At 44.6% G+C, this 25,083-nt stretch overlaps 2 protein-coding genes across 7 annotated transcripts in view; one reads left to right on the forward strand and one right to left on the reverse strand.

Moving 5' to 3' along the window:
- ZCCHC17 (zinc finger CCHC-type containing 17) overlaps positions 1–14,565 on the forward strand; it is a 70,320-nt gene extending 55,755 nt beyond the window's left edge. For all 6 annotated transcript variants that reach the window (XM_017527874.2, XM_037738243.1, XM_037738242.1 and 3 more), the window contains one exon: positions 13,666–14,565. In XM_017527874.2, the coding sequence (XP_017383363.1) occupies positions 13,666–13,827 (162 nt within the window). In that variant the 3' untranslated portion in view covers positions 13,828–14,565. The remainder of the gene's footprint in view (positions 1–13,665) is intronic.
- A 520-nt stretch (positions 14,566–15,085) lies between these two features.
- FABP3 (fatty acid binding protein 3) lies at positions 15,086–23,124 on the reverse strand. The gene is made up of 4 exons (XM_017527878.2): positions 22,850–23,124; positions 18,908–19,080; positions 16,942–17,043; positions 15,086–15,555 (listed from the first exon to the last, which is right to left on the reverse strand). The coding sequence occupies exons 1-4, from the start codon at positions 22,920–22,922 to the stop codon at positions 15,502–15,504; spliced, it is 402 nt and encodes a 133-aa protein (XP_017383367.1). The 5' UTR covers positions 22,923–23,124; the 3' UTR covers positions 15,086–15,501.
- Between the last annotated feature and the right edge of the window lie 1,959 nt (positions 23,125–25,083).

Consider the following 25,083-nt stretch of genomic DNA (forward strand, 5'->3'; position numbering starts at 1 on the left):
AATAAAAAATATATATTTGCCCTTTGCCTCTTAGGTACCATGTTTACAGGGCCTAGGTCTGGCCATTTTTTTTTTTTTTAAGAACATCTTTTTTGGCTGGGCACAATGGCTCATGCCCATAATCCCAGCTGAGGCTGGAGGATAGCCTGAGTCCAGGAGTTTGAGACCAACGTAGGCAACATAGGTAGACCCTGTCTCTATAAAACAGAAAATTAGCTGGGCATGGTGGTGCACACCTGTGGTCCCAGCTACTCAGGAGGCTGAGGTGGCAGGATCACTTGGGCTCAGGAGGTCAAGGCAGCAGTGAGCTGTGATTATGCCACTGCACTCCTGCCTGAGCAACAGAGTGAGACCCTGCCTCAAAACAACAAAAACCACCCTCTTTATGTCACTGCATACTTCTGTTCATTGTTGATTTCTCACCCTATGCTTTAATTCTGAATGTTTGAGTGTTCCAAGGTAATCTCATTCTGTCCTATGGTTTTAAATGTTATCCCTATATTAATAACCCCCAAATTAAGTGTTTGTATCGTTATTTTATTCAAATCTGCATCGCTATTATTGACTTTTTCTCTGGAACTCCAAATTTAGGTAAAAGACTGCCTACTTCACATCTACATCTAGTTGTCTAGTTAGCTATCAAGCTTAATACACCCAAAACTTAATTTTCATAACCAAAGCTGCTTTTTCCACATTTGGCCCTGTCTCAGTGATTGGAACACATGGGAACACATTGTCTCAGTGATTGGAACACATGGGAACACATTGTCTCAGTGATTGGAAAACATTGAAATACATTGATCCATTTGATAAGCCAAAATCTGCAGCCTTTTTGTAGTGTTTTTTGTTTGTTTTTCTAGGAAAATACACAACATAAAATTTACCATTATAGAAGTGTACTGTTTATTGGCATTAAATACATTCATATTGTTGTACAACCATCACCACCTTTCATCTCGAGAAGCCCCATTTACCCCTCTTCCCTACACCTGCAGCCATGGTTCTACTTTCTGTCTTGGAATCATATGGTATTTGCCTTTTTGTGATTGACTTATTTCACTTATCATGATGTCCTCAAAGTTCATCTGCATCGTAGCATATGTCAGAATTTTCTTCCTTTTTAAGGTCAAATAATATTCTATTGTATGCATGAAGCAGGGTCTTGTGCTGTTGCCCAGGCAGGAGTGCAGTAGCACAATCATGTCCCACTGCAGTCTCAACCTCCTGGGCTAAAGTGATCCAGGAGTGTGAGTGTGCCACCATGCCCAGCTAATTTAATTTTTGTAGAGATGGGGTTTGACTATGTCTCTCAGGCTGGTCTTGAACTCCTGGCCTCAAGTAGTCCTCCCACCTTGGCCTCCCAAAGTGCTGGGATTACAGGCATGAGCCACCACATCCGGCCCCATTTTGTATGTATACCACATTTTGCTTATCTCTTCATTTGTGGTGAACACTTGGGTTGCTTGCATCTTCTGGCTATTGTAAATAATGCGGCTGTGAACATGGATGTATAAATATCTCTGAGACCCCCCCTCTCCTTTCCTTTTGGTATATATCCAATAGTGGAATTGCTGGATCATATATTATGTTTTTAATATTTTGAGGAACCACTCTTTTTCCCACTGTACATTCCTATCAGCAATGTACAAGGGTTCCAGTGTCTCCACATCCTTGCCAACATTTACTTTCTGGGTTTTGTGTTTTTTGGATAGTAGCCATCCTAATGTATGTGATGTCTCATTGTGATTTTGATTTGCATTTCCCTAATGATTAGTGATGTTGAATGTCTTTTCATGAGCTTATTGGCCATATGTATATTTTCTTTGGAGAAATGGCTATTTAAGTTCTTTGCCTATTTTGCATAAGGTTGTTTATTTTGTTGTTGTTGACATGTAGGAGTGTTTTATATGTTCTGGATATCAAGCCCATCAGATATATAGTTTGCAAATATTTTCTTCTAATCTGTGGATTGTCTTTTTACTCTGTTGATAGTGTCCCTTTTTTCCCATCAGATTTAGATTTTTAAAAATAGTGATAAAGAACATATAACATTTATCATCTTAACTGTTTTTAAGTGTACAGTTCATAATGTTGAATATATTCATGATAGTGTTCATTGCACAGAAAAAATTTAATCTTGGTTAAGTTAAACTTACCTTTTTGCCCTCTTACTGCTTGTGCTTTTAGTGTCAGATTCAAGAAATCATTGCCAAATCCAGTGTCATGAAGCTTTTCCCTTATATTATTATTATTATTAAATTTATTTATTTATTTATTTATTTATTGAGACAAAGCCTTGCTCTGTCACCAGGCTGGAGTACAGTGGTGTGATCTAGGCTCACTACAACCTCCGCCTCATGGGTTCAAGTAATTCCCCTGTCTCAGCCTCTCGAGTAGCTGGGAGTACAGGCGTGTGTCACCATGCCGGGCTAATTTTTTATATTTTAGTAGAGACAGGGTTTCACCATGTTGGCCAGGATGGTCTTGATCTCCTGATCTCATGATCTGCCTACCTCGGCCTTCCAGAGTGCTGGCATTGCAGGTGTGAGCCACTGCACCTGGCTCCTTATATCATTTTCTAAGAATTTTGTAGCTTTAGCTCTTACATTTAGGTCTTTGATCCATTTTGTGTTTATTTTTGTATATGGTGTACAGAAAGGTCCAAATTTTCTTTGTATGTAAATCTCCAGTTTTTAAAACATTATAGGTTGAAAAAACTGTCCATTTCCCCACTGAATGGTCTTGGCACCCTGTTGAAAATCATTTGACCAAATATGTGAGGATTTATTCTATCATTGGTCTATATGTCTGTCTATATTTCAGTACCACACTGTTTTGATTACTGTAGCTTTTTAGTAAGCTTTGAAATTAGGAATTGTGAATCCTCCAGCTTTGTTCTTTTTCAAGATTGTTTTGGCTACTTGGGGCCCTTTGAGAGATTTCATATAAATTTTAAGATAGGTTTTTACATTTTTGCAGCTGGGCGTGGTGGCTCACGCCTGTAATCCCAGCACTCTGGGAGGCCCAGGCAGGTGGATCACAAGGTCAGAAGTTCGAGACCAGCCTGGCCAAGATGGTGAAACCTTGTCTCTACTGAAAAAAAACCAAAAAAACAAAAAACAAAAATTAGCCGGGTGCAATGGTGGGTGCCTGTAATCCTAGCTACATGGAAGGCTGAGGCAGGAGAGTTGCTAGAAATGGGAGGTGGAGGTTGCAGTGAGCCAGGATTGTGCCACTGCACTCCAGCCTGTGTGACAAAGCAAGACTGTCTCCAAAAAAAAAAAAAAGATTTTTATATTTTTGCAAATTCTGATAGGGATTGCATTTAATCAGCAGATTGCTTTGGATAGTAGGGACATTTCAACTGTATTAAATCTTCCAATCAATGAAAACTGTATGTCTTTCCATTTATTTGTGTCTTCTTTAATTTCTTTCAACAGCATTTGTAATTTTCTGTATACAAGTCTTTCATCTCCTTGGTTAAGTTTCTTCCTAAGTATTTTATTCTTTTTGATGCTACTGTATGAATGAATTGTTTCCTTAATTGTTTTTCAGATTGTTCATTGTTACTGTATAGAAACAACTGATTTTAGCATGTTGGTTTTGTATTTTGCAACTTTGCTAATTTCATTTATTCATTCTAACAGGATTTTTTTGTGGAATCTTTAGGGTTTTCTACATAGAAGATCATGTCATCCGTAAACATAAATAATTTTTTCACAGATTTAGATTTTTTTTTTTTTTTTTTTTTTTTNTTTTTTTTTTTTTCTTTTGAGGCAGAGTCTTGCTGTATCACCCAGGCTGGAGTATGGTCACATGATCATAGCTCACTGCAGCCTTGACATCCTGGGCTCAAGACAGAACTAAATTTTCAACTGTGTTTCTATTTGTATGTTCCAAGTATTATTCATTCTCTTTTAACTTTTAGAGGTAAATGATACTTGATACATTCCTAAAGTGGTTATTTGGATATCTCACTTCTGTGGGTCTTTGAGTTCTTTTTGCTGAATATATTGAGTACAATTTGCTATTGCTTTGTTTCTAAAGCTGCTTTGAGATATGCATTTCAGGCTGGGCGTGCTGGCTCACGCCTGTAATCCAAGCACTTTGGAGGCCAAGGTGGGTGGATCACCTGAGGTCGGGAGTTCAAGACCAGCCTGACCAACATGGTGAAGCCCTATCTTAAAAAATAAATAAAAATAAAAATGAATTAAAAAAAGAGATATGTATTTCAGTTCACCAAACCAATTTTTGATGATTTGCTAGGTATGAGGCTCTTTATGACCTGCTTAGTCAACCCACTAACCAACCCTCCATTGCCTTTCACTTAATAGAGGAATGGTCTGATGAACAATAGCAGTAATAATCATCATGCATTATTATTTTTTAAAAGTATCTTCAGCCAGGCATGGTGGCCCATGCCTATAATTTCAGCACTTTGGGAGGCCAAGATGGGTGGATCTCTTGAGGTCAGGAGTTCATGACCAGCCTGGCCAACTTGGCAAAACCTCATCTCTACCAAAAATACAAAACTTAGCCAGGCGTGGTGGTGGATGCCTGTAATCCCAGCTACTCAGGAGGCTGAGGCAGGAGAATTGCCTGAACCCAGGAGGTGGAGGTTGCAGTGAGCTGAGATTGTGCCACTGTACTCCAACTTGGGCAAAAGAGCGAGACTCCATCTCAAAAATGAAAAAGTATCTTTATGTATGTGAACTTCTAACTCATGAGTCCTCTTTGATTAAAACACTTTCTAGGAAGTTGAGAAGGGTAAAACTTTCCTCTTGATGCCCACTATTTCTACCCAGATATCATTTAGCATCATTGTCCTTTCACCTCATTGTTAATCCCTTCATTATCTTTTATGCCTCATATTTGTTTAGTGCTTACAGTTTATAAAATGACTTCCTATTTTTGTTTCTTTTTATCTTTATACAATCCTATGAGATAGGCAGAGCAGATATTATTATCCCACCATTTTACACATGAAGAAAATGGAGATTCAGAGAAATTGACTTAACTCACCGTAAGTCACACAAATATGAGATAGTGCTGAAATAAGAACCTGTGTCTTCAGATTACTAACAATATTCTTTTCTGTATATCACACTTCAACTATACATTTATTTAACTCTTCAATTATTAATTTACTGAAGAAATGTGTATTATCTGCTTCATAGGTTTCTAGCATTGTGTTAGGTACTTGACATATCAGGACACATCAGGTCACTTTTTGGTGGATTTTTGTTTTGTTCCCAGCTACCCTTAGCAGCCATGTGCTGTTATCTATTGATTTGTTTCTGTTCACAACTATAATCAAGATTCCAGACCTCTTGATTGTTTCCTTTTACCCTCTAAATTTTGTATTTCAGTAGGTGGTTGGTTTTCCTTACCCGTAAAATCTGCCTGAGATGGCTTTTTTGGTTTGTGGATGGCAGATTTGGACACTTGTTTCAGGACTAGTCAGTTCTGGGAGCCAAATATGGAACTGAGTAGATTCATTTGTGGAGGAAAATGCCTTCAGCAGTCCATGCCTCTGAGTTGGACAGTGAAGAGTAGGAATGTCTGGTGTGTGAAAGGGCATATATGATTGTAACTCATGTGAAGTTCAGTTAGTGCATTTTTTTTTTCTTTTGAGATGGAATCTTGCTCTGTCGCCAGGCTGGAGTGCAGTGACATGATCTCGGCTCACCGCAACCTCTGCCTCCCGGGTTCAAGTGATTGTCCTGCCTCCACCTCCCTAGTAGCTGCGACTACAGGCATGCGCCACCACGCCCTGCTAATTTTTGTGTTTTTAATAGAGACGGGGTTTCACCATGTTGGTCAGGCTAGTCTCAATCTCTTGACCTCATGATCTGCCTGCCTTGGCCTCCCAAAGTGCTGGGATTTTTCCTGCATTTTTAACTGTTAAAAAAAAAAAAGTAACTCATGAAATAAAGGTCACATGGTACCTTCACTCAAGCAGCTAATCGCATAAGGAAAAGATAAGCAGCCAAGGTATGTGTGGTGGTAAAGGATAGAAACACATTTCATTTGATCTCATGGACAGCCAAGGACAGAAAATGTGGTGTAGTCAGGCCACCTGGGACTAGAACTGGAAAGTGTCATTGGGTTCTCATCTCTGTTTCTTCACAAGTCTATTTCATTGCCTCACTTTTTGTAGTCTGGTGGAAGACAATGCAAAGCCTCTAAGACAAAAGGTAGTAGAACTGTTGAGGAACCACCAAAAAATAACCCAGGATAAAGAAAGCGTGTCACTTATTACAAATAATGCCTGATACTTAATAGGAATGCATGCACTAACTACTTTTGAATAGACAGACTTCATAATCTCTGCTCTCTCTAACTCCTTGGGTGTCTTTACTCAGTGAGACCTGCCCTCATTTTGCATAGTAATAGGTATTAACTCCTGCTGCTGGTAGTGGGTGATAATGAAGGGAGCAGCGGCAGGAGTGAGAATAACAGACCTTCCTAACCTGGAGCCTTCCCACCTCTTTTCATTAAAACATATGTGTATTGAATGCCTTTTCCCACAAGTTCAGGATGCATTGGTTTAGTTTTTTGCATCCAGTACGATGAACAATTTTTGTCCCAATGTCTGAATATTATAAGTAATTTGGGGGGGCATAATTAGAATAAAAGGAAACTGTGTGTTGCAATTGGAAGTGGGTTATGAAGTGGTTGGTAAAATAGGAATGGAGATTTTGTAGTGACTCCCTGGATAATCTTCTGATGAATTTGTGGTCTGTGCTTTGCTGGCCTCTTTCATTCATCATATGCTAACATAGGTCTTTCTGAATCAGTGCTATGTTACGAGGAATTATGTGCCTTGAGGACCAAGCTGCCCACTGATTATAGTGAACTTCAGATATATTTGATTCAGAATATAATTTTCTTGTGATTTTACTGTGCGGTTTTCTGCTCTACCATATATAGAACAACAAGAAATAGGAATGTTATTCTTTGGCTGCAGTGTTGGCTCTGTCCTGCTGTCCAGAGAACTTTTTCTGGTGCCTATCTGGAGAAACCTTGCCAGGCCTGAGCCCACTCAGAGGCAAGTTCTCTGCCTATTCAGATAGAGCAGAGAGTGTTGCCCAGTGTTGCCTACTCAGAAGCCTTCAGTGGTTCCCTTTCTTCTATAACATAAAGTCTAAGTTCCTTTCAGACTCTTCACAATCTGCCCAGCTTCTTAGCATCATCTCCCATCAGTCTCTTCTCACACACTGTACTCCAGCTTCATTCATTAATAGAGCTTCTACTATGTGCCAAACTCTATTCTGGCTACTGCAGGTAAAATAGTGAACAAAACAGGTAAAATCCCTATCTTTATGGCACTTAGATTCTAATATATGGGGTTGATTGATACAGATAATCTGGTAAACAAATACAAAATAGTAAAAATAATGTAGCAAGTAGTGATAAGTGCTATTGAGAAAAATTAATTTAGTTATGGGAGATAGGGAGTCCTAGAATGAGGATGTGGGGAGCAGGTGACTTTCATTTTAGATAGGGTGGTAAGGCCAGGCCTTTCTCATGAAGTGTCATTTGAGTGGATATCAGAAGGAAGTGAGGACACAAGCTATTCAGATAAGTGCAGAGAGCATTTCAGCAAGTGTTAACAGCTAGATATTGGGAAAGAGTGGCATGATTAAGGGACATTAAGGAGGCCACTGTGGCTAGAGTGAAATGAATGAAAAGAGAGTGGTAGGAGAGGAAGTTCGGTCAGAAGGAACCCAGATCATTGCGGCCTTATGGGTGATTGGGAGGATTTCATGTTTCACTTGAGTGAGTTGGATGTTATTAGTGGTTTTGAGCAGAAGAATGACATGATCTGACTTCCTTTTAAGAAAATTATTCTGAGGCCGGGCTCGGTGGCTCAAGCCTGTAATCCCAGCACTTTGGGAGGCCGAGGCGGGTGGATCACGAGGTCAAGAGATCGAGACCATCCTGGTCAACATGGTGAAACCCCGTCTCTACTAAAACTACAAAAAATTGGCTGGGCATGGTGGCGCGTGCCTGTAATCCCAGCTACTCAGGAGGCTGAGGCAGGAGAATTGACTGAACCCAGGAGGCGGAGGTTGTGGTGAGCCGAGATCGCGCCATTGCACTCCAGCCTGGGTAACAAGAGCGAAACTCTGTCTCAAAAAAAAAAAAAAAATTATTCTGGCTGCTGTGTGAAAACTGAGATGGTCAGAAAGCAAGAGTAGAAGCAGAGAGTTGATAGATAATAATCCAGGTGAGAGATGATGGTGGCTTGGAATATAGTTTAGGTTAAAAAAAAAAAAAAAGAATGTCTATGAATAGGAGAGAAGGGACGGAACGTAGTACATAGTAATAAGCCACTTAGGATAATTTGTTAGGATAATTTCCTGAAATAGCTTTTGTGCATTTGCCTTACTATTTTTTTTTTTTTTTTGAAACAGTCTCACAGCACTGTATGTAACTGGCTTTCTAAAGTGCTTTGTAGATAGTAAATGTCAATAAATACTTGTGAGTTGATTGATAAAACTTTTTCTTCTGATACTGCCTTTCCTTTCCAACCTATGGTATACTGGTGCCTTCTAGGCAAGTTCTAGACAGGAATCACCCTCTATCCTACTTCCCCAACATTTATCCTAGAGAATCAGTTTGAAAATCAAATCATCTCTTGAGAATCAATCGTTTTGCAAGAAGAAATGCTTGTTTGCTTGACTGATTTCCAGCCATATCAGTCCTTTTTGGTTGGGAGTTGTTAAGTTAGTTGCTGCCTTTGATATAGACAGATCTAGAAAGAACATCTACTTTGGGACCTGGCCTGAGTCAAATCCAGGTTCTACCATGTGGGCAAGTCAGTTCATCTCAGTCAGCCTCTCTGAAATTACAGTTTCCTTTCCTGAAATTATAGGGATACTTATGCCAGGTCTATAAATTTGTTGTGAAGGTTGGATATGTGTGCAGTGTGCCCATCCTAGCACTTAGAAAATTAAGTACTGGCTAGGTATGGTGGCTCACGCCCGTAATCCTGGCACTTTGGGATGCTGAGGCAGGCCGATCACTTGAGGTGAGGTGTTTGAAACCAGCCTGGCTAACATGGTTAAATCCCGAGTCTGGTAAAAAAAAAAAAAAAATACAAAACTTAGCCGGCTGTGGTAGCATGTGCCTGTAGTCCCAGCTACTTGGGACTACAAGTGATTCAAGGAGAATTGCTTGAACCCAGGAGCCAGATGTTGCAGTGAGCCAAGATCAGGCCACTGCACTTCAGCCTGGGCAATAGAGCAAGACTCCATCTTAAAAATAAGTAAATAAATGAAATAGAAAATTAAGTACTCAATAAATGTTCACTGCTATATTCTCCTTTTTTAGTTTTTGCTTTAATTTTTTTTTTTCTCTCACACTGGGCTGCTGCTATCATGTTTCAGAAGTATAGTGAAAATGGGAAGATTAGCTGCTCTAGCAAAGGATATGTGCTTTTCCTAGAGAACAGACTTTGAGACATTTGAGCAGTGGCTTCTTTTCACTGTCCCTCTTGACCTGCACCATGGGCTCACACCCCTATATCATTTAAAAATTTTATTTTTAATTTTCTGGCCAGCACAGTGGCTCACACTTGTAACCTCAGCACTTTGGGAGGCCAAGGCAGGTGGATCATGAGTTCACGAGTTCAAGACTAAGCTGGCCATCTCTACTAAAAGTACAAAAATTAGTCGGGTGTGGTGGTGGACACCTGCAATCCCAGCTACTCAGGAGGCTGAAGCAAGAGAATTGCTTGAACCTGGGGGGCGGAAGTTGCAGTGAGCCAAGATCGCGTCACTGCACTCCACCCTGGGCAACAGAGCGAGACTCCGTCTCAAAAAAAAAAAAAATTATTTTAAATTTTCTATTTCCAAATGATACTTGAATCCACATCATTTTTTAAAACTATTATCTTCTGTTTCCCTTCTCACTTGAATGCAATTGAGGGCAGAAGTTCTGGCTCTCAGTCTTCCCCCGCCTGCCCCCCCACAACTCCCAACTTTGCTTTTGAACTACAACTTCTGAAGTCATTGTTCTTTTGTTATGTAGCTTAAGGCTAGACACACAGGGAAAATGACACCATCTGCTGGAAGATTGAATTGTCTTTGTTCAGGCTGCAAAAAAGCTTTTGCATCAAAGTTGAGGTCTGAGGAAGCCATCTCCTTGAGCCCTTCTTGCTAACTGGAATCCATGTTCCAGCATGCCAGGGCTTTCTAGTGATTTATCTTCCCTCCTTCTGAGCCTGCATCTTTGAGACAGAGCAAAGTGTGCCAAACTCTGTGTTAGAAAGTACAGTGGCTTTGCTGCTTTAGCCTTGGTCAACTCACTTTACATTTCTGAGTTGCAGTTTTTCCATCTGTAAAATGGGAAAAATAACTCATGAATTCTGACCCTACACATTATTATTGTAAGATAAGAATGCAAAAAGCTTGATATACTAAAGCACTGTTTAGGTGTAAGGCAGTATTATTACTCTCCTCACTTATTTATCCATACTGGACCAGGCTTGCAGGGAACGGGTGCCAGACTCTACATTTTCATTTTCCTTTCCCAGGATCTTCCCCTGGGAGAAGCCAGTGAGACTCCTGACCTCATAATACCCTGTGATGGACTTCCATGGTCTTGCCATCCAGGAAGGTACAGCAACGTAGCTAAACCATTGATTTGCCAATTCTCAGCTCCTCCCAGCCATGGTTGTTACAGCTTGGTAACATGGGTCTGAGAAGCTTTGTTCCCTTCTCTCTACTCCTTTGAGATGCCAAGAAAGAATTATTGTTTCATCTGCTCTTAAAATTTTGACTGTAGATACTTGGCCAGGCTGTCAGAACCTCTTGGGAGTTAATGAGAGAAAAATACATGTAGCTCCCCATAAGTGCCTATAATATGTCAAGCACTATAGTTAGTGCTTATCTTGTTTAAAGCTCATAGTATCCTTTGAAATAGGTTCTTATTTCCATTTACTGAAAAGAAAACTGAGACTTGAAAAAGTTAAATCGTTGTTCTAAGAAACATAGTGACTTAAGCGGCAGAGTTGGAATGTGAACTTAACTCTTATTCCAAAATTTGTTGTTCTAATGACCATACCATGAGGCCTCCTGTCACTATACAGAAAGAAGGGCCATATGCTACATAGGAAAACTCAGGAAATTTTTATTCATATGATCTATGTGAAGATACCAGCTGTGCTAATGTGATCTGGGACAAGTGGCTTTCAACTCATCTAAGCCTTAGATACTATCTCATTAACTCATCACCATAGCTATATGACACAGGTGGGTTTTGGGTTTTTTTTTTTTTTTTTTTGAGACAGGGTCTCAGTTGCCCAGGCTGGAGTGCAGTGGCAGGATTATGGCTCCCTACAATTCCAGCTCGCTGGCTCAAGTGATCCGTGGCCCACCTCAGCCTTCTGAGTAGCTGGGACTACAGGTGTTGGCACCACCACACCTAGCTATTTTTATTTTTTGTAAAGGATGTAGATGTTATTCATACCTCCATTTTACATTTTAAGGGACCAGTCATCAGTGAGGTCAGATAACTTGCCTGATACAGAATAGTAAATGGCAGAGCCAGAACTCAGGTCCAAGTCTATCTAATATCTGCTTCATTGTTCTTTCCACTGTTTCTCACAGCCAGCTCCTAAGACCTGGTATATCATTCAGCCAGATTTACAGCTCTCAGGGTGCTACCTGGAAGCTGGCATCCTTTTCTGCTCTCTTTCTTCTCTCATACTTTCTCCCTCTTCTTAGAAACCTTATGGAAGCAATATAGATATTTGAAATTCAAAGAAGAGATTTATGCCGTGCTTAAAATCTGCCCATACTGCCCCATTAGACACTTGGAAATCTGCCTCTCATCCTTTGTGTGGGTTTGTACTGTTACTTTGGTAGCATGGTGTGGTGCTTATAGTTTTGGAATAGTTCTTTCTCAGCTCTTTTCTTTATGAGTATAATCTTGTGAGGTGGCTGTAAAATTAGAGATGATAAATATTCAATCCCCTGGCAGCAGGATCTAATAACAAACAGAACGGGAGTCAGGAGTTCTAAATCTTTTACTCTTATTCTTTGACCTTGGATATGTGAGTCACTGTTTCTAGATAGACTGGCTAATCTTTTTTTTTTTTTTTTGAGACGGAGTTTCACTCATGTTACCCAGGCTGGAGTGCAATGGCGCGATCTCGGCTCACCGCAACCTCTGCCTCCTGGGTTCAGGCAATTCTCCTGCCTCAGCCTCCTGAGTAGCTGGGACTACAGGCACGCGCCACCATGCCCAGTTAATGTTTTGTATTTTTAGTAGAGACGGGGTTTCACCATGTTGACCAGGATGGTCTCGATCTCTTGACCTCGTGATCCACCCGCCTCGGCCTCCCAAAGTGCTAGGCCTAGACTGGCTAATCTTTAGGGACCCCTTTCAGCTTTAATATCCTGCACTTTAAAAAATGAAAGTAGGGCCGGGCGCGGTGGCTCAAGCCTGTAATCCCAGCACTTTGGGAGGCCGAGGCGGGTGGATCACGAGGTCAAGAGATCGAGACCATGCTGGTCAACATGGTGAAACCCCGTCTCTACTAAAAATACAAAAAATTAGCTGGGCATGGTGGCGCGTGTCTGTAATCCCAGCTACTCAGGAGGCTGAGGCAGGAGAATTGCCTGAACCCAGGAGGCGGAGGTTGCGGTGAGCCGAGATCGTGCCATTGCACTCCAGCCTGGGTAACAAGAGCGAAACTCCGTCTCAAAATAAATAAATAAATAAATAAATAAATAAAATAAAAAATGAAAGTAACAGATACTTGTTTTTTTAAAAAAATCAAATTGGACAGAAGTATATAAAGGAAAAAGTGAAAGACCCATATCCTTCCCCCCATTCAGTTCATTCCCAGTGTGTAACAGTTATTACCAGTTTGATGTCTCCTTTTCAGTGTTCTCTGTGTATACTAAATATACACAAGTATGTGTAATATATACACTTTGTCATTTGCATATATATATAAATACACATGTATATGTTATACACACTAGAATCTACAATACATACTGCATTCATTATGTCTTGGTTCTTTTACTTAACATGTTTTAGCTATTTTTTTCTTGTTGATACTTAAAGATTTACCTTATTGTTTTTAGTGTCTTATACTTTACTAAGTGGTGGCTGGGCACGTATCTCACACCTTTAATTCCAGCACTTTGGGATGCCAAGGTGGGCAGATTGCTTGAGCTTAGGAGTTCAAGGACAGCCTGGGCAACATGGAGAAACCCCATCTCCACAAAAATTAGCAGGGTGTGGTGGTGCATACCTGTGGTCCCAGCTACTTGTGAGGCTGAGATGGGAGGATTGCTTGAGACCAAGAGGTTGAGGTTGCACTGAGCTGTGATTATGCCACTGCACTGCACTCCAGCCTGGGCAACAGAGCGAGACTGTCTAAAAAAAAAAAAAGAAATTACTAAGTGGTCCCCTATTGATTATGTGCTATAATTTTTCTTTTTTTTTTTTATTTTTAGAGATGCAGTCTCGCTATGTTAGCCAGATTGGTCTTGAACTCCTGGCCTCAAGCATTCCTCCCACCTTGGCCTCCCAAAGTGCTAGGATTACAGATGTGAGCCACAGCACCTGGCCAGTTATGTGCTATGATTGTTTAAAGCAAATATATACTTACAATGTTGATTTTTAATATTTTCTTTTCAGGAGAAGAAGAAAAAGAAACATAGAGACAGGAAGTCATCTGATTCTGACAGCTCAGACTCTGAGAGTGTTACAGGCAAGAGGGCAAGGCACACATCAAAAGACAGCAAGGCAGCAAAGAAAAAGAAAAAGAAGAAGAAGCACAAGAAGAAACACAAGGAGTGAGAGTAGAAAGAGTGTGGGGTGGTTGAGAGTAAGGAACCAGGAGCCTCGTGCGTTGAGGCTCCTGGAAACACTCAATAGTGAGAATACAGCCTCCCACCCCATTAACTTTGCTTCCATGGAGATGGCTTCCCCTCATGCAACAGGCAGGTTTGGGAGTTAGAGGTCAGAAGCAGCTGCCTGAATGAGTTGTTTCCTTATCACTCCTGGCCCCTTTGCAAGTGAACCCTGCAGCTCACCCATTCATTCACCCAACTTCCTTCATTCAGCAGGAGGTTCCATTAACCTCTCCAGCTGCCACTGCCAGAGCTGGATTCCTGTAAGAATCCAGGCTAGAGCCAGAGACTGTTGTGGAGGTGAGTCTGGCTGTAGTTGGAGAAGAGTGATTGCACCCTTCCATTTGGTCTGTTCTGGGCTGATTGGTGGGTGATCTCTACTGCATCCAACATGGGAGCAGAGAGAGACTGGCAGCAAGAGGCAGAACATGGTGAGAAGTGGTGCTCCCTTTTCCCGTTCCTCCTAACATAGTTCTACTATGCTAGAAGTGACATCCAGTGGTCACCACAGCTCAATCTGCAGTGTCACTTGTGTATTGCATTCCAGCAGACCACTGAACCAGACAGCTGAAGCCAAGATCATTGTTCTACTTTGTATTTATTACTCTGTGAATCAGTTGATTCCACTTCAGGTTCCTGCTTAAATTCCTGTCGCTAAATGGAAATGTGTTTGGTTTTAAACTTACTGAAAGTTCTTTTTCGTGTAATCCTTCTTCCTGGGCAACTTACAGACTTAAAGTCACTGAGCCTGCACTAGCCCACAAAAGCATTTAATATGTTACCTTAGACTTTGGAGAGATGCCCAGCAGAGGTACAGAGCCAAAGGCTCTAGCTGGTCGCAGCCTTCTTGGGAGATCACTTATAAGCCCTCCCTTTTGTGAAGATCAGATGCCCTCTTCCCTCAGAGTTGATTAGAGAAGTAGTAAGAATTTGTAACCATGAGTAACTAGCCTGGTGCATAGATCAGCAATCATCTTGGCCAGTGGTCATTTTCTCCCACCATCATGGCACAAGCCTGGGTTCTGTGCCCTGAACCTGAATTCTGGAAAGAGAGACCTATAGCATTTCACAGAATAGCCAGGCCCAAGAGCTGTCAGTGTAGAATGGACGTGAAGTGACAGTTCAACAGCCAAACCTGGGGAAGCCCCACCACTGACTGAACTAGGAAATTTGACCATGGAGGTGGGCAGTGTAAAGGCAAGGTGTAGGTACAGCTGTTTTATTATTAAATGTGTAAGGTGATCAGCTGATCATCAGTCTCTGACACTGTCCATTTCAGTCTCCCATCCAGTGCTTCTTCCTGAGTAACCTTCAGGCAGTTACTTCTGCCCACTCTTTGACACACAGGAGAAACCAAGACTCCCAGAGTTATCTTACCAAAGGCAAAAAGGCAACTGAGTGGCCTTGGCTCTGCTTTATTGACCTCAGAGCACCCTATGAATGCCATTAACAAAAAAACCACATACACAATGGAAACTGGAAGTGGATCCAGGCCAGTGGCACCTAAACCTAGAAGAATTTGTGGATTTGTACAAAATGCAGAGGAAGAAATGAGGCAATGTGGTGCTGAGTCGAGGGGTAGCCGATTGGCAGAGTAGGAGTCAGCAACAGTGCAGTCAGGTCATGCCTCTTTCTCATAAGTGCGAGTGCAAACTGCAGTGCCGTGGGTGAGTGTCTGGAAGGAAAGACAGAGTCAGATGGGGAGTGAAGCCAGGAAGGCCATTGCAAGCACTCTACCCCTACCCTCCCTTCCTCCTGATAATTGTCATTTGAGTACCTACTATGTGCCAGGCATATATATATATATATATATATATAATATTTTCGATATGTATAGCAAATCTTTAAGATAGGCATGGTAATTCTTATTTTAGAGATTTGGAAAAATTAGCCTTTAGAGAGGAAGTAATTTGGTCAAGATCCTTGAGTGTTTCTTTTTCCCTTATACCATTTGGCGTCCTTCATTCTTTGTGCAAGATGGTGCCTGGCATATAGTTGACAAATAGGAAAAATATCCAGAGACTCAGGAAAGGACTGTATTCAGCTACTAACTCCAAGTCTTCCCTAACTTAGGGTAGTACCAGGGCCAGAGCCCTATACCTCCAACCATCCAGTCTGGCATCATAAAGCCAAACCCATGGCCTCACTGTAGTTCAGTTGCCCACTGAGAATTTGGTCCTGCATACTACATCCCCACCAAAGCTAGGCACCTCATTCCAAACTTCAAGGGGACCGCTGTCCCATATGAGTGCAAGAATGCAGTTAACACGTTATGCTGACCCAAGAAGATGTGCAGTGAATATGCCCAGGTGAAAACCTGAGGCCTTGCAGTTAAGCAGAATCCACAGTTGGTTGCTCTCTGGGTCTGGGGGGAATTCAGTTAAGGCTCCAAGTGAAGTCCCCAAGCTTGAACATATCTGCTATCCTGGCTGTGGTACTTCCTACTACCCAGGCAGTAGTCAAGTAGTTGCAGTAGGCCAGACATAGAATGCATGAAAATGGGGTAGGACTAAAATGGGGAAGAAAGGACTGTCATTCAGTGTCCCCACCATTCACCAGCCTGTTCCTGCAAGTGACAGTGCAGTCCTAGGGAGGAGAGAAAAGGGAATGCTGAGATAGGCAATGGGAGCCACTCCTAGAGGGCCTGGGGTCGGATTCGGCTCTGTTTTCTACTTCGTCCTGGGGTGAGGCAAAGTGGAAATACAGGAAGACCAAACAAAGGACATGCTGTATCAGTGATGCTTTGTGCGGTGCATACACTGTCTCTTAAAGGCTTCTCAGCAGCCCTACAAGGTTGGTATTATTAATACCCATTTTACAGTTGCACTTGGAGAGGGTGATTTGAAGTCATGAAGCCTATAAGGTAAGATGTGAGCCCCAGCCTGTGTGAGTCCAAAGCCGCCACACAGAAAATTCCCACCTGATACCACCCTGACCTTGTAACCACTCTTGTCTCAGCCTCTGTGGCTCTCCGGGGAGGACTTGGCTTTTTAGAACAGGCTTGGCTGAAAGAGCAGTAGTAAAAACCAATTAGATATGGCTCCAAAGTTGCCCATCTTACCAGGATGAGTTTTCCATCAATTAGCTCCCGCACAAGTGTCGTCTCTTGCCCGTCCCACTTCTGTAGGTGAACAAGTTTGCCTCCATCCAGTGTCACAATGGACTGTGGAAAGAGAGTAGAGGCTTGAGCTGTGATCTTAGGATTGAGGGGCAGGATGGGGTCTGGACACTGGGGCCACAGAGGACCCAGCCTCCGACCCAAACTAGTGATGGTGTGAGGACAAGAGCTCAGGCAATCCACCTCCCAGCCAGCCCTGCAGGACATCTAGTTCACCTCCAGCTTCTTCACCACTACTGCCTTGCTGGGGAAGAGGCCTTCAGGTATTAGGCGATGAGAGAGAGGGAGGCAGTATGGTGGAGCCAGAGAGCCTGGCTCTGAGAAGCATCACAACCCTTCAAGATAGACACTTATTTGAACAGGCTGTTCCCCTCAGATACAGGTGGTATTTACTAGTCTATCTCTGGGAAAGACTGACTGAGGAGGTGGAGTAGTACTGAGAATCCTTCCCCAGCCTTGTGGTTAGTACACATAATGTCTAAAAGACCCTTTGTGATAAGAAGTATTGGATAATTAGACTTTCTCCCCTGTATTCCTACCCCTCTTCCTGGGCCACATGTGACCTCTTTAGAGGGGCAAGAGGACACCAACCGCAGTCCTGGGACTGGATGCCCTTGGATTGTTCCTCAGGTCTGGGTGCTGCCAGCATACATCAGCTGGTTCTCATTTGGCAGCTCTTCCAGGTCTCTCCTAGGAGTTTGGGGGCCACAAGGCCAGACTAAGGGATCTTGATGAGCAAGGTGGTTCAGTAGGAGAATCTGAGAAGGTTCTGTGTATTGTTTGGGGGATAAGGAATATGGGGCCTGTCTCTTAGTGCGCTGTCTTTATTCTTACCTTACTTCTTGTTCTCGTTCCCCTAGTTTTTTTTTTTTTTTTTTTGCCTACTCAGAGTATATATTTTTGCCCTAGGGATTCTAGAGGGGCTATTGTGTTTAATTGGAGTTCTTGCCCCTTGAGAAAGTAGGCAAGCCCAAGGAGGTATGGGCATGTGGTAGGGCAGCCACCTTTATCCAAGGTAGACTACCATCTTCGGGCACCATCCCCAGCTCTGCTGCCAGCCACCGGTGTGATCCTATCCTTTCTGGGGACAGCTGTGAGGAACAGGAAACAGCTGATGGGCTGAATGATAGTGTCATGATAGAACACTGCTGTAGGGACACCCTATAGAGGTCAAAGCCTCTAAGTTCTCTTGCACCCATGCCTGGCCTGGAAGGTCTGAGGCAAGCTGTCAAGACAGCCACTGCAGTGTGACAGGACCCTGGGAGAGGGGGCTGAGGCTTGGTGGGAAGGCACTACAAACTCATTTATGACAAGATGAATGCCCTGTACCAGAACATAGCTCTTCTTGCCTGTCAGCTGGTAACATCAGAAATTTGTCAGGGTCATTGGTTATGTCTGAGATTTAGAAGTTGAAGCAGCATCTGAGTAGGTGCTTCTTGTTCCTGGCTGCCTTTTTTGCTGCTGGAGGCCACAATGACCTCACTCAGTGGAGGTCCCTGACTTCTGGGCATCATTCCTAAAGCACTTCAGGTCACAGCCATGGGCACATAACTCCACCATCTATGGAAGGGGAAAGAAATCTAGAGCTACTACTGCATACCTTACACGGGATCACCCAGCTGGAGCTGGAGTAGATACTGAGTTCAGAAGAATATCCTGGTTCTGCACTGCCCATTCTGAGGCAGCCAGTAGATGAATTCCAAGAAGGGTGGGAAGAAAACAAGATGACAGAACTTACATTTATTTGGCATCAGTGGCATTCCAGCACTACACAGGCTTTATGAACCTTGTTTCATTTAAATCTTCCATGATAGTCTGCCCTTCAGGCAACAATACCAGGGAGCCAAGGCTACCACCCTAGGTAGAGTCTCAGCACTCTCCATTCCCGACCCCTGTTTCCCTGACTTACCTTGACCTTCCTGTCATCTGCTGTTGTCTCATCGAATTCCACCCCCAGCTTAAAGCTGATCTCTGTGTTCTTGAAGGTGCTGTGTGTTTTTAGGATGATAGTGTCCCCATTCTTTTCAATGATTGTGGTAGGCTTGGTCATGTTGGCCACCTGCCTGGTAGCAAAACCCACACCTGAGGGTAGGGGGAAGGTTATGAGTATATGAGCTGGAGTAGAGAGGCGGTGTTCAAGAAACTCCATGAATAACTCTCAGGCCTGGGTGTGATGAAGTGGAGGACTGTATCTTTCAAAGCCTTTGCATTTGGGAATTTTAAAATTCAGTCTTGCCCTTAGTTCTTTTTGGTGAACACAGGTTACTAATCCCATTAGACAGATGAGATGGTTAAGGAAGAGCAGTGCAAGTCAGTGGCAGAGCTGGGATTAGAAAAAGCTACTTTGGGCCAAGTTTGATAGCTCACATCTGTAATCCCAGCACTTTGGGAGGCCAAGGCAGGCAGATTACATGAGGCCAGGAGTTTGAGACCAGTTTGGCCAACATGGTGAAAACCCATCTCTACTAAAAATACAAAAAGCCAGATGTGGTGGTATGTGCCTGTAATCCCAGCTATGCTGGAGCCTGAGGCGTGAGAATTGCTTGAACCTAGGAGGTGGAGGTTGCAGTGAGCTGAGACTGTGCCACTGCACTCCAACCTGGCTGACAGAGTGAGATTCCATCTCAAAAAAAAAAAAAGCTACTATTAAGTACTGTACATATTATCTCATTTAGTTCTTCCTGTTCCTCTGAAGACTTTCCACATTACAATGCAAAAACATAAGAGTTAAAGCCCAGGGTCACAAATCTGAGATTGAAGCCCAGAACTGTCTGGGCTCCAGAGCTTGCTTAAGTTTTCAGCCATACCACCTCCCAAGGCTGGAGCATAAGGCTTTCCAGGGCACCTGAAAAGCTCTCAAAGCCTTAGAAATAAGGCTGAGAGCCAGGCATGGTGACTCACACCTGTAATCCCAGCACTTTGGGAGGCCGAGGTGGGTGGATCACGAGGTCAGGAGTTCGAGAGCAGCGAAGAGCAGCCTGACCAATATGGTGAAACCCCGTCTCTAAAAATTAATAAGTCTGAGAAATGTAGACTTTGCCTCCCAAAGCCTTATGATTAATAAGAGTTTTCCACCTTTGGAAGTTTTTACCCTGAAACGAAGAAGCTTTAAATGTGCTCTTGTCCCTTATATATGGCAACCCAGCATTTTCAAAGCCTGTTATCTATGATCTAGAAGTTAGATACAAAGGAAGTATTTGTTCTCTTGCACAGATTGAGGAGGAGCCTAAAGCGGCGGTAGCAACAATGAGTTAGACTCTGCTGCTGGGCACAGTGGCTCACGCCTGTAATTGCAGCACTTTGGGAGGCCAAGGTGGGTGGATCGCCTGAGTTTGGGAGTTTGAGACCAGTCTGACCAACATGGAGAAACCCATCTCTACTAAAATACAAAATTAGCCAGGCGTGGTGGCGCATGCCTGTAATCCCAACTACTCGGGAGGCTGAGGCAGGAGAATCGCTTGAACCTGGGAGGCAGAGGTTGCAGTGAGCTGAGATCATGCCATTGCACTCCAGCCTGGGCAACAAGAGCGAAACTCCATCTCAAAAACAAAACAAAAGAAAACAATGAGTTAGACTCAAACCCAAGTCTCCTGACTCCCAGTCTAAGGCTCTACAGAGACTATCTTCCTGACATAAGCATGACTTCCTTGGGTACTGGGCAAAGTCCTAAGTGTCCTGCAAGCAAGTAAAGAACAAAGAATCATGACTGCCTCTTCTCCCCCCAGCAGTTTATGCTGAGCTGTCCTCCAAGGCAAAGGTGAGGCAGGAGGCAGCCCAGTGTAGTGAAGTGGTGTGTATAGTCTCCAAATGTGCCTGGCTACATAGTGCTTACTGGAGCTAGGTACTCTGCACATGCCCTACATGAGTTGTTGTACTTAATGCTTGTAACAGCCCTGAAGCGTAGATTATCCCCAATTTACAATAAAGAGAGTGAAGTGTCTCGTCTAAATTCAAACGGAGTAGACTACTGACAGATTTGAATCTAGGCTCCAAAATGGCTCACTGTTTCCACTAGGCCATTCTGCCCAGCACATACTCAATCCAGGCCACCAATTGTGCCTGTGGTCACTGGTACTAGACGGGACCTCTTTGCCCCTTGAGAGCCCTATGTCTACAGCAGGAGGGGGCTGCCTCTGCCGCTATGCTGTCAGCCTACCCTTGCTTTGCCAGTGAGGAACTTGGCCTTGCCCCTTGGTGTCAGGATGAGTTAGGCCAATGACACTCCCCTTCACAGAGCAGGACCTTGTCACTGCACTGGGAGCTCTGTTTGCTTAGGACCTACCCAGAGGTATACAGTGTCTGAAAGGAAACCACTGTGGGATAAGTGAGGGTCTGAACCAAGAGAAACTAAGTACTGAGCTGACAGAATTTAGGAGACTCAGGGAGATCTGGGTTCTGCTTAGAAATGAAGCCAGTGCTATTTACTGAGAGCTGAGGAGGGTCTTTTCCCAGGCTTCCCGTTCCTACAAAAAGAAAGCAGGCTGCCTTAACATAAGGTGCTGAAAAATAACAGGTCTTTAGGGAGATCGCCCCCACCCACCCACTTGGGGCAGAATAAGGGAACAATAGTGGTAAAGTTTCAGCTCAGTTCAGGGACTCGGCTCTGGCCTAGCTTTGGAAGGAGGAACTAAATCTGGGCATTCCAACTTCCCAATAGCTGCTGGGGTGTGTTAGTGGGGGTTGGGAGGCTGCTCCTCTAAGAATGACTGCCTACCTGGAATTACTGGGCATAGCGCCCAGGGTAGGGTAGGAGCCGTTAAGAGCTCTGACCTCTCCATCTAAGACCAAAGCAGTAGAAGAAGGGCTGAGGTCAATCATTAGCTAAGTAGTTCCTACTTTGCTTCCCACTCCCAGGGCCTGTAGGGTAGTGGGAAGAGCTCTGGGTAACAGATCTAGAAACCTTAGGTTTTCATTATCAGCTCTGCTGTGGAATTGTTATAATTCCTGGTTTCAACTTCCCTGTTGAACCAGACAGTATGGGAATCTCCAAGTTCCTCACCTGTAAGATTCTTTGAATCCTTATTCTTATCCATCTCAACACCACAGCAGTTCTTCACACCCTCCTAAACCAGTCATCCTCCCTCCCAGGTCTTGACCTTGCTCTGACACCCTCTACTGCACAACAGAAGGCCAATGGCTTTCACTGACTACCCTTCACACAGGTGGGTGAGCCTTGGGTTGCAGGAAAGGCCCAGCTGATGATGGGCCTCTTGCCCCACCCTACCACGAGGCTCACAGACGGTGATTAAGGCCTGGTTACATATCACTGCAGGACAAGGTCAGACTGGCTGGTGAGAAAGAGCATTCTCCAGCAACAATCCCCTTCCCTAATCCAACATAGAGAGATGGGAATTGCTGCTTACCTGTCTTACCTCCTCCTCATATCTGATTCACTCATCCACGTTTTTCTCCCCACCAATCTTCCTCCTAGGTCTTTCCTACTTGTTTAAGGTCATAGTACACTCCCTAGCTGCCCCATTCCCTTTCTGGGTTCAGTCTCCTCCAATTTCTAAACTGCCCATGCCCTTGTTCTTTCTCTTCTCTGGCTAGATTCCCCTTCCTGTGATCAGTGTTCTTTATCCAAACCCTCCTTCTACCTCCAAATCATATATCTCTCTTCCTGGAAAGAGCCTCCCACACAGCTGCCTCCTTCCTCCACCTCCCTACCGTGGTCTCTAACCAGATTTGGACCATGAAAGCCCCTTCCGAACAGGCTCCACCCAGGCTGCCATTCCGCGTTGCCCTATTCACCAGTCTTAACCAAGAGGGATGCAGCAGGAGCCCTGCGTGGGGCTAGGCACGCCACCAGCCCCTCCCCAAGCCAGCATCCAGAGCCCCGCGGCTTGCTCACCGAGTGACTTCATGTAGTCATCGAAATTCTTGCTGTCCACTAGCTTCCAGGTGCCCAGGAAAGCGTCCACCATAGTGATGCTGGGCTAGGCTGAGACAGAAGCTGCGAAGAGAGCAGGCGTGCAGACTCGGACGGCGGCTCCCTGCCCGGGCTGCCGCTTTAAATAGCCCTCGCATCACATGAGACGTGGCCCACGCCCCCGGCTCCCGAAATAGGAAGCCCCAGGCTAGGGCTCACCCAGGAGGGGCTGGTCCGCCATCCCCCAACCCGCCGAGGTGGGAGGAGACCAGTCAGTGGCGCCCTGCTTGCCTGCGTCAGCGCCAGTGCCTGGCCCCGGAGTCTCTACCCCAGGCTGGCAGGACCATCTCCCTTTCCTGGCTTCTAGGCACTCTGGAATCTGAGAGAGAAGCAGCCGTTACCGGCCGGAGAACTAGGGCGCATGCCATGGATATCTTCCGTAGCCCAGTCCCTCTTTGAACTTGGGGTCAGAGCAGAGATGAGACGAGAAAAGGAAAACTCGCCCTTGGGCTGGTGCCCACGCCGGGAAAAACTCTGGTTGACTTCTGGCACAGGCATCCGTCCTCGTTTTACGAGTGAGGAGCCCGCGGCTCAGAGGGGAACTGACAAGGTGTCAAGAAATAGGGGGTGAATGGATCTTCAGATGGCAAGCTTAGCCTAGCGAGCCCGCTGTCCCTTCACTCCCACTGCCTGGTGGCGGAGACAATCACCAGGGGCTCCGTCTGCGGCTGAGCTGACCTTGTCCTCTGCCTGTTTTGAGCGAAAGCCTGACCTTTCGCGTCCGCGCCCGCCCGCTCACACGTGCTTGCCCCTCCCTGCAGAATGCCTCCTGCTGGCCCTCCTCCCGCCCCGCCCGACCCCACCCCACCATCCAACTCCCCACCCGTCCCTGCAAGTGCTCCAGGCTTTTCCAGTCTCTCCGTACAGCTCCAAGCTTTAGCTCAGTTCCTTCCCAGCTCACCCTCTTTCAGAAATTCTGCCAATTCGGTCAGCTCTTCAAGGCCCACTGCTGCCTTCCCCACCTGCTGCCTTCCCCACCTGCTGCCCTTTCTCTGACCCGTTCACACTAGCTAGCCGCCTGCACTTTGGGTACTTTGTTGCTTCCTCTCCAGAGCCTGTTGTGCAGTGGTTTGACACTGTATAGTTTACTGAGCACTTTGAGTGGCAATATCAAGACCTTGTATTGATATTTATTGCATGCTGAGGGCTTTAGGTGTATTGTTTCATTGGACTTTTCATTTTATTATTATTTTTTTAGAGACAAGGTCTCTCAGTGTGTCTCCCAGGCTGGAGTGCTGTGATGCCATCACAGCTCCCTGCGGCCTCAAACTCCAGGGCTCAAGGGATCCTCCCACCTTAGCCTCCCAAGAAGCTGGAACTGTAGGCACACACCACCACGCTTGGCCTCATTGAACTTTTAAAACAAAATCCATGAAATAGGTGTTACTGTATTATCTTTTCTTTTTAAAAAGATGAACAAGCTGAAGCTCTGAGGAGTTCACTCATTAATTCAGCAGCTATTAAAGTACTTATTTTGTACCAGGCCCTGCTTTGAAGAGAGACAACAGGGAACGAAACACACACTCACCTCTGGGCAGCCAAACACAAAACTAATGTGGTGACTTTAACGGGGGTCCTGTCCTGACCTGAGGTTCAGTGTAGGCTTCTCAGAGGAAGTGAGGTATAAATTAGTTTCTGAGTGATGGCAGGAGGCCCAGCACACCAAGGAGTAGTGCGGAACTGAACTTCAGCCAGCAGCAGCCTGTCCAGGGTGGGCCTGCAGGAGCCAACACAGGAGCCCTGAGTCCTGCCAACTCTGCGGCATGCGTATAGTGTGGCAGGTCCTCCTTCCTGGGACTCTGTTTCACCACGTGCAAACCCTGCCTCCCTTTCCTTCCCTGGACTGTTCTGGGAACAAGGCCAGGAAGGAAGAGCCCTCTCCCCACCCTAAGTTCTTGATTCCTTTGGACAGTCCAGTTGCCAGAACACTTGGAGGGTCATTTTTGCCAAAGCTACAGGGACAGGCCTCAGGGCTGGGCATGGAGCCTTGGTGATCTCACTGTTAGAGCAGGTGCCAGGAGAGGAGGAGGGGAAAAAGATGATTTCTAACTCAAGGTCATAGCCTTCAGTCACAGGTCCTTCTCTCTCAAGGACTGTGTGGCCAGGGACTAGAACTGTCTCCTTATGTGGTGGCCCTTATAATATAGTGATGGAAA

This window comes from Cebus imitator, unplaced genomic scaffold (genome assembly GCF_001604975.1).
Source record: "Cebus imitator isolate Cc_AM_T3 unplaced genomic scaffold, Cebus_imitator-1.0 Scaffold51, whole genome shotgun sequence".
NCBI lineage: Eukaryota > Metazoa > Chordata > Mammalia > Primates > Cebidae > Cebus > Cebus imitator.

Excerpts from the sequence above, each read along its gene's own strand:
- FABP3 (XM_017527878.2), bottom strand. The coding sequence starts at position 22,922 with ATGGTGGACGCTTTCCTGGGCACCTGGAAGCTAGTGGACAGCAAGAAT. Across the intron at positions 19,081-22,849 it reads TGACTACATGAAGTCACTCG|GTGTGGGTTTTGCTACCAGG; the intron begins GTGAGCAAGCCG and ends CCCTACCCTCAG. Across the intron at positions 15,556-16,941 it reads TTGATGGAAAACTCATCCTG|ACACTCACCCACGGCACTGC; the intron begins GTAAGATGGGCA and ends CTTTCCTTCCAG.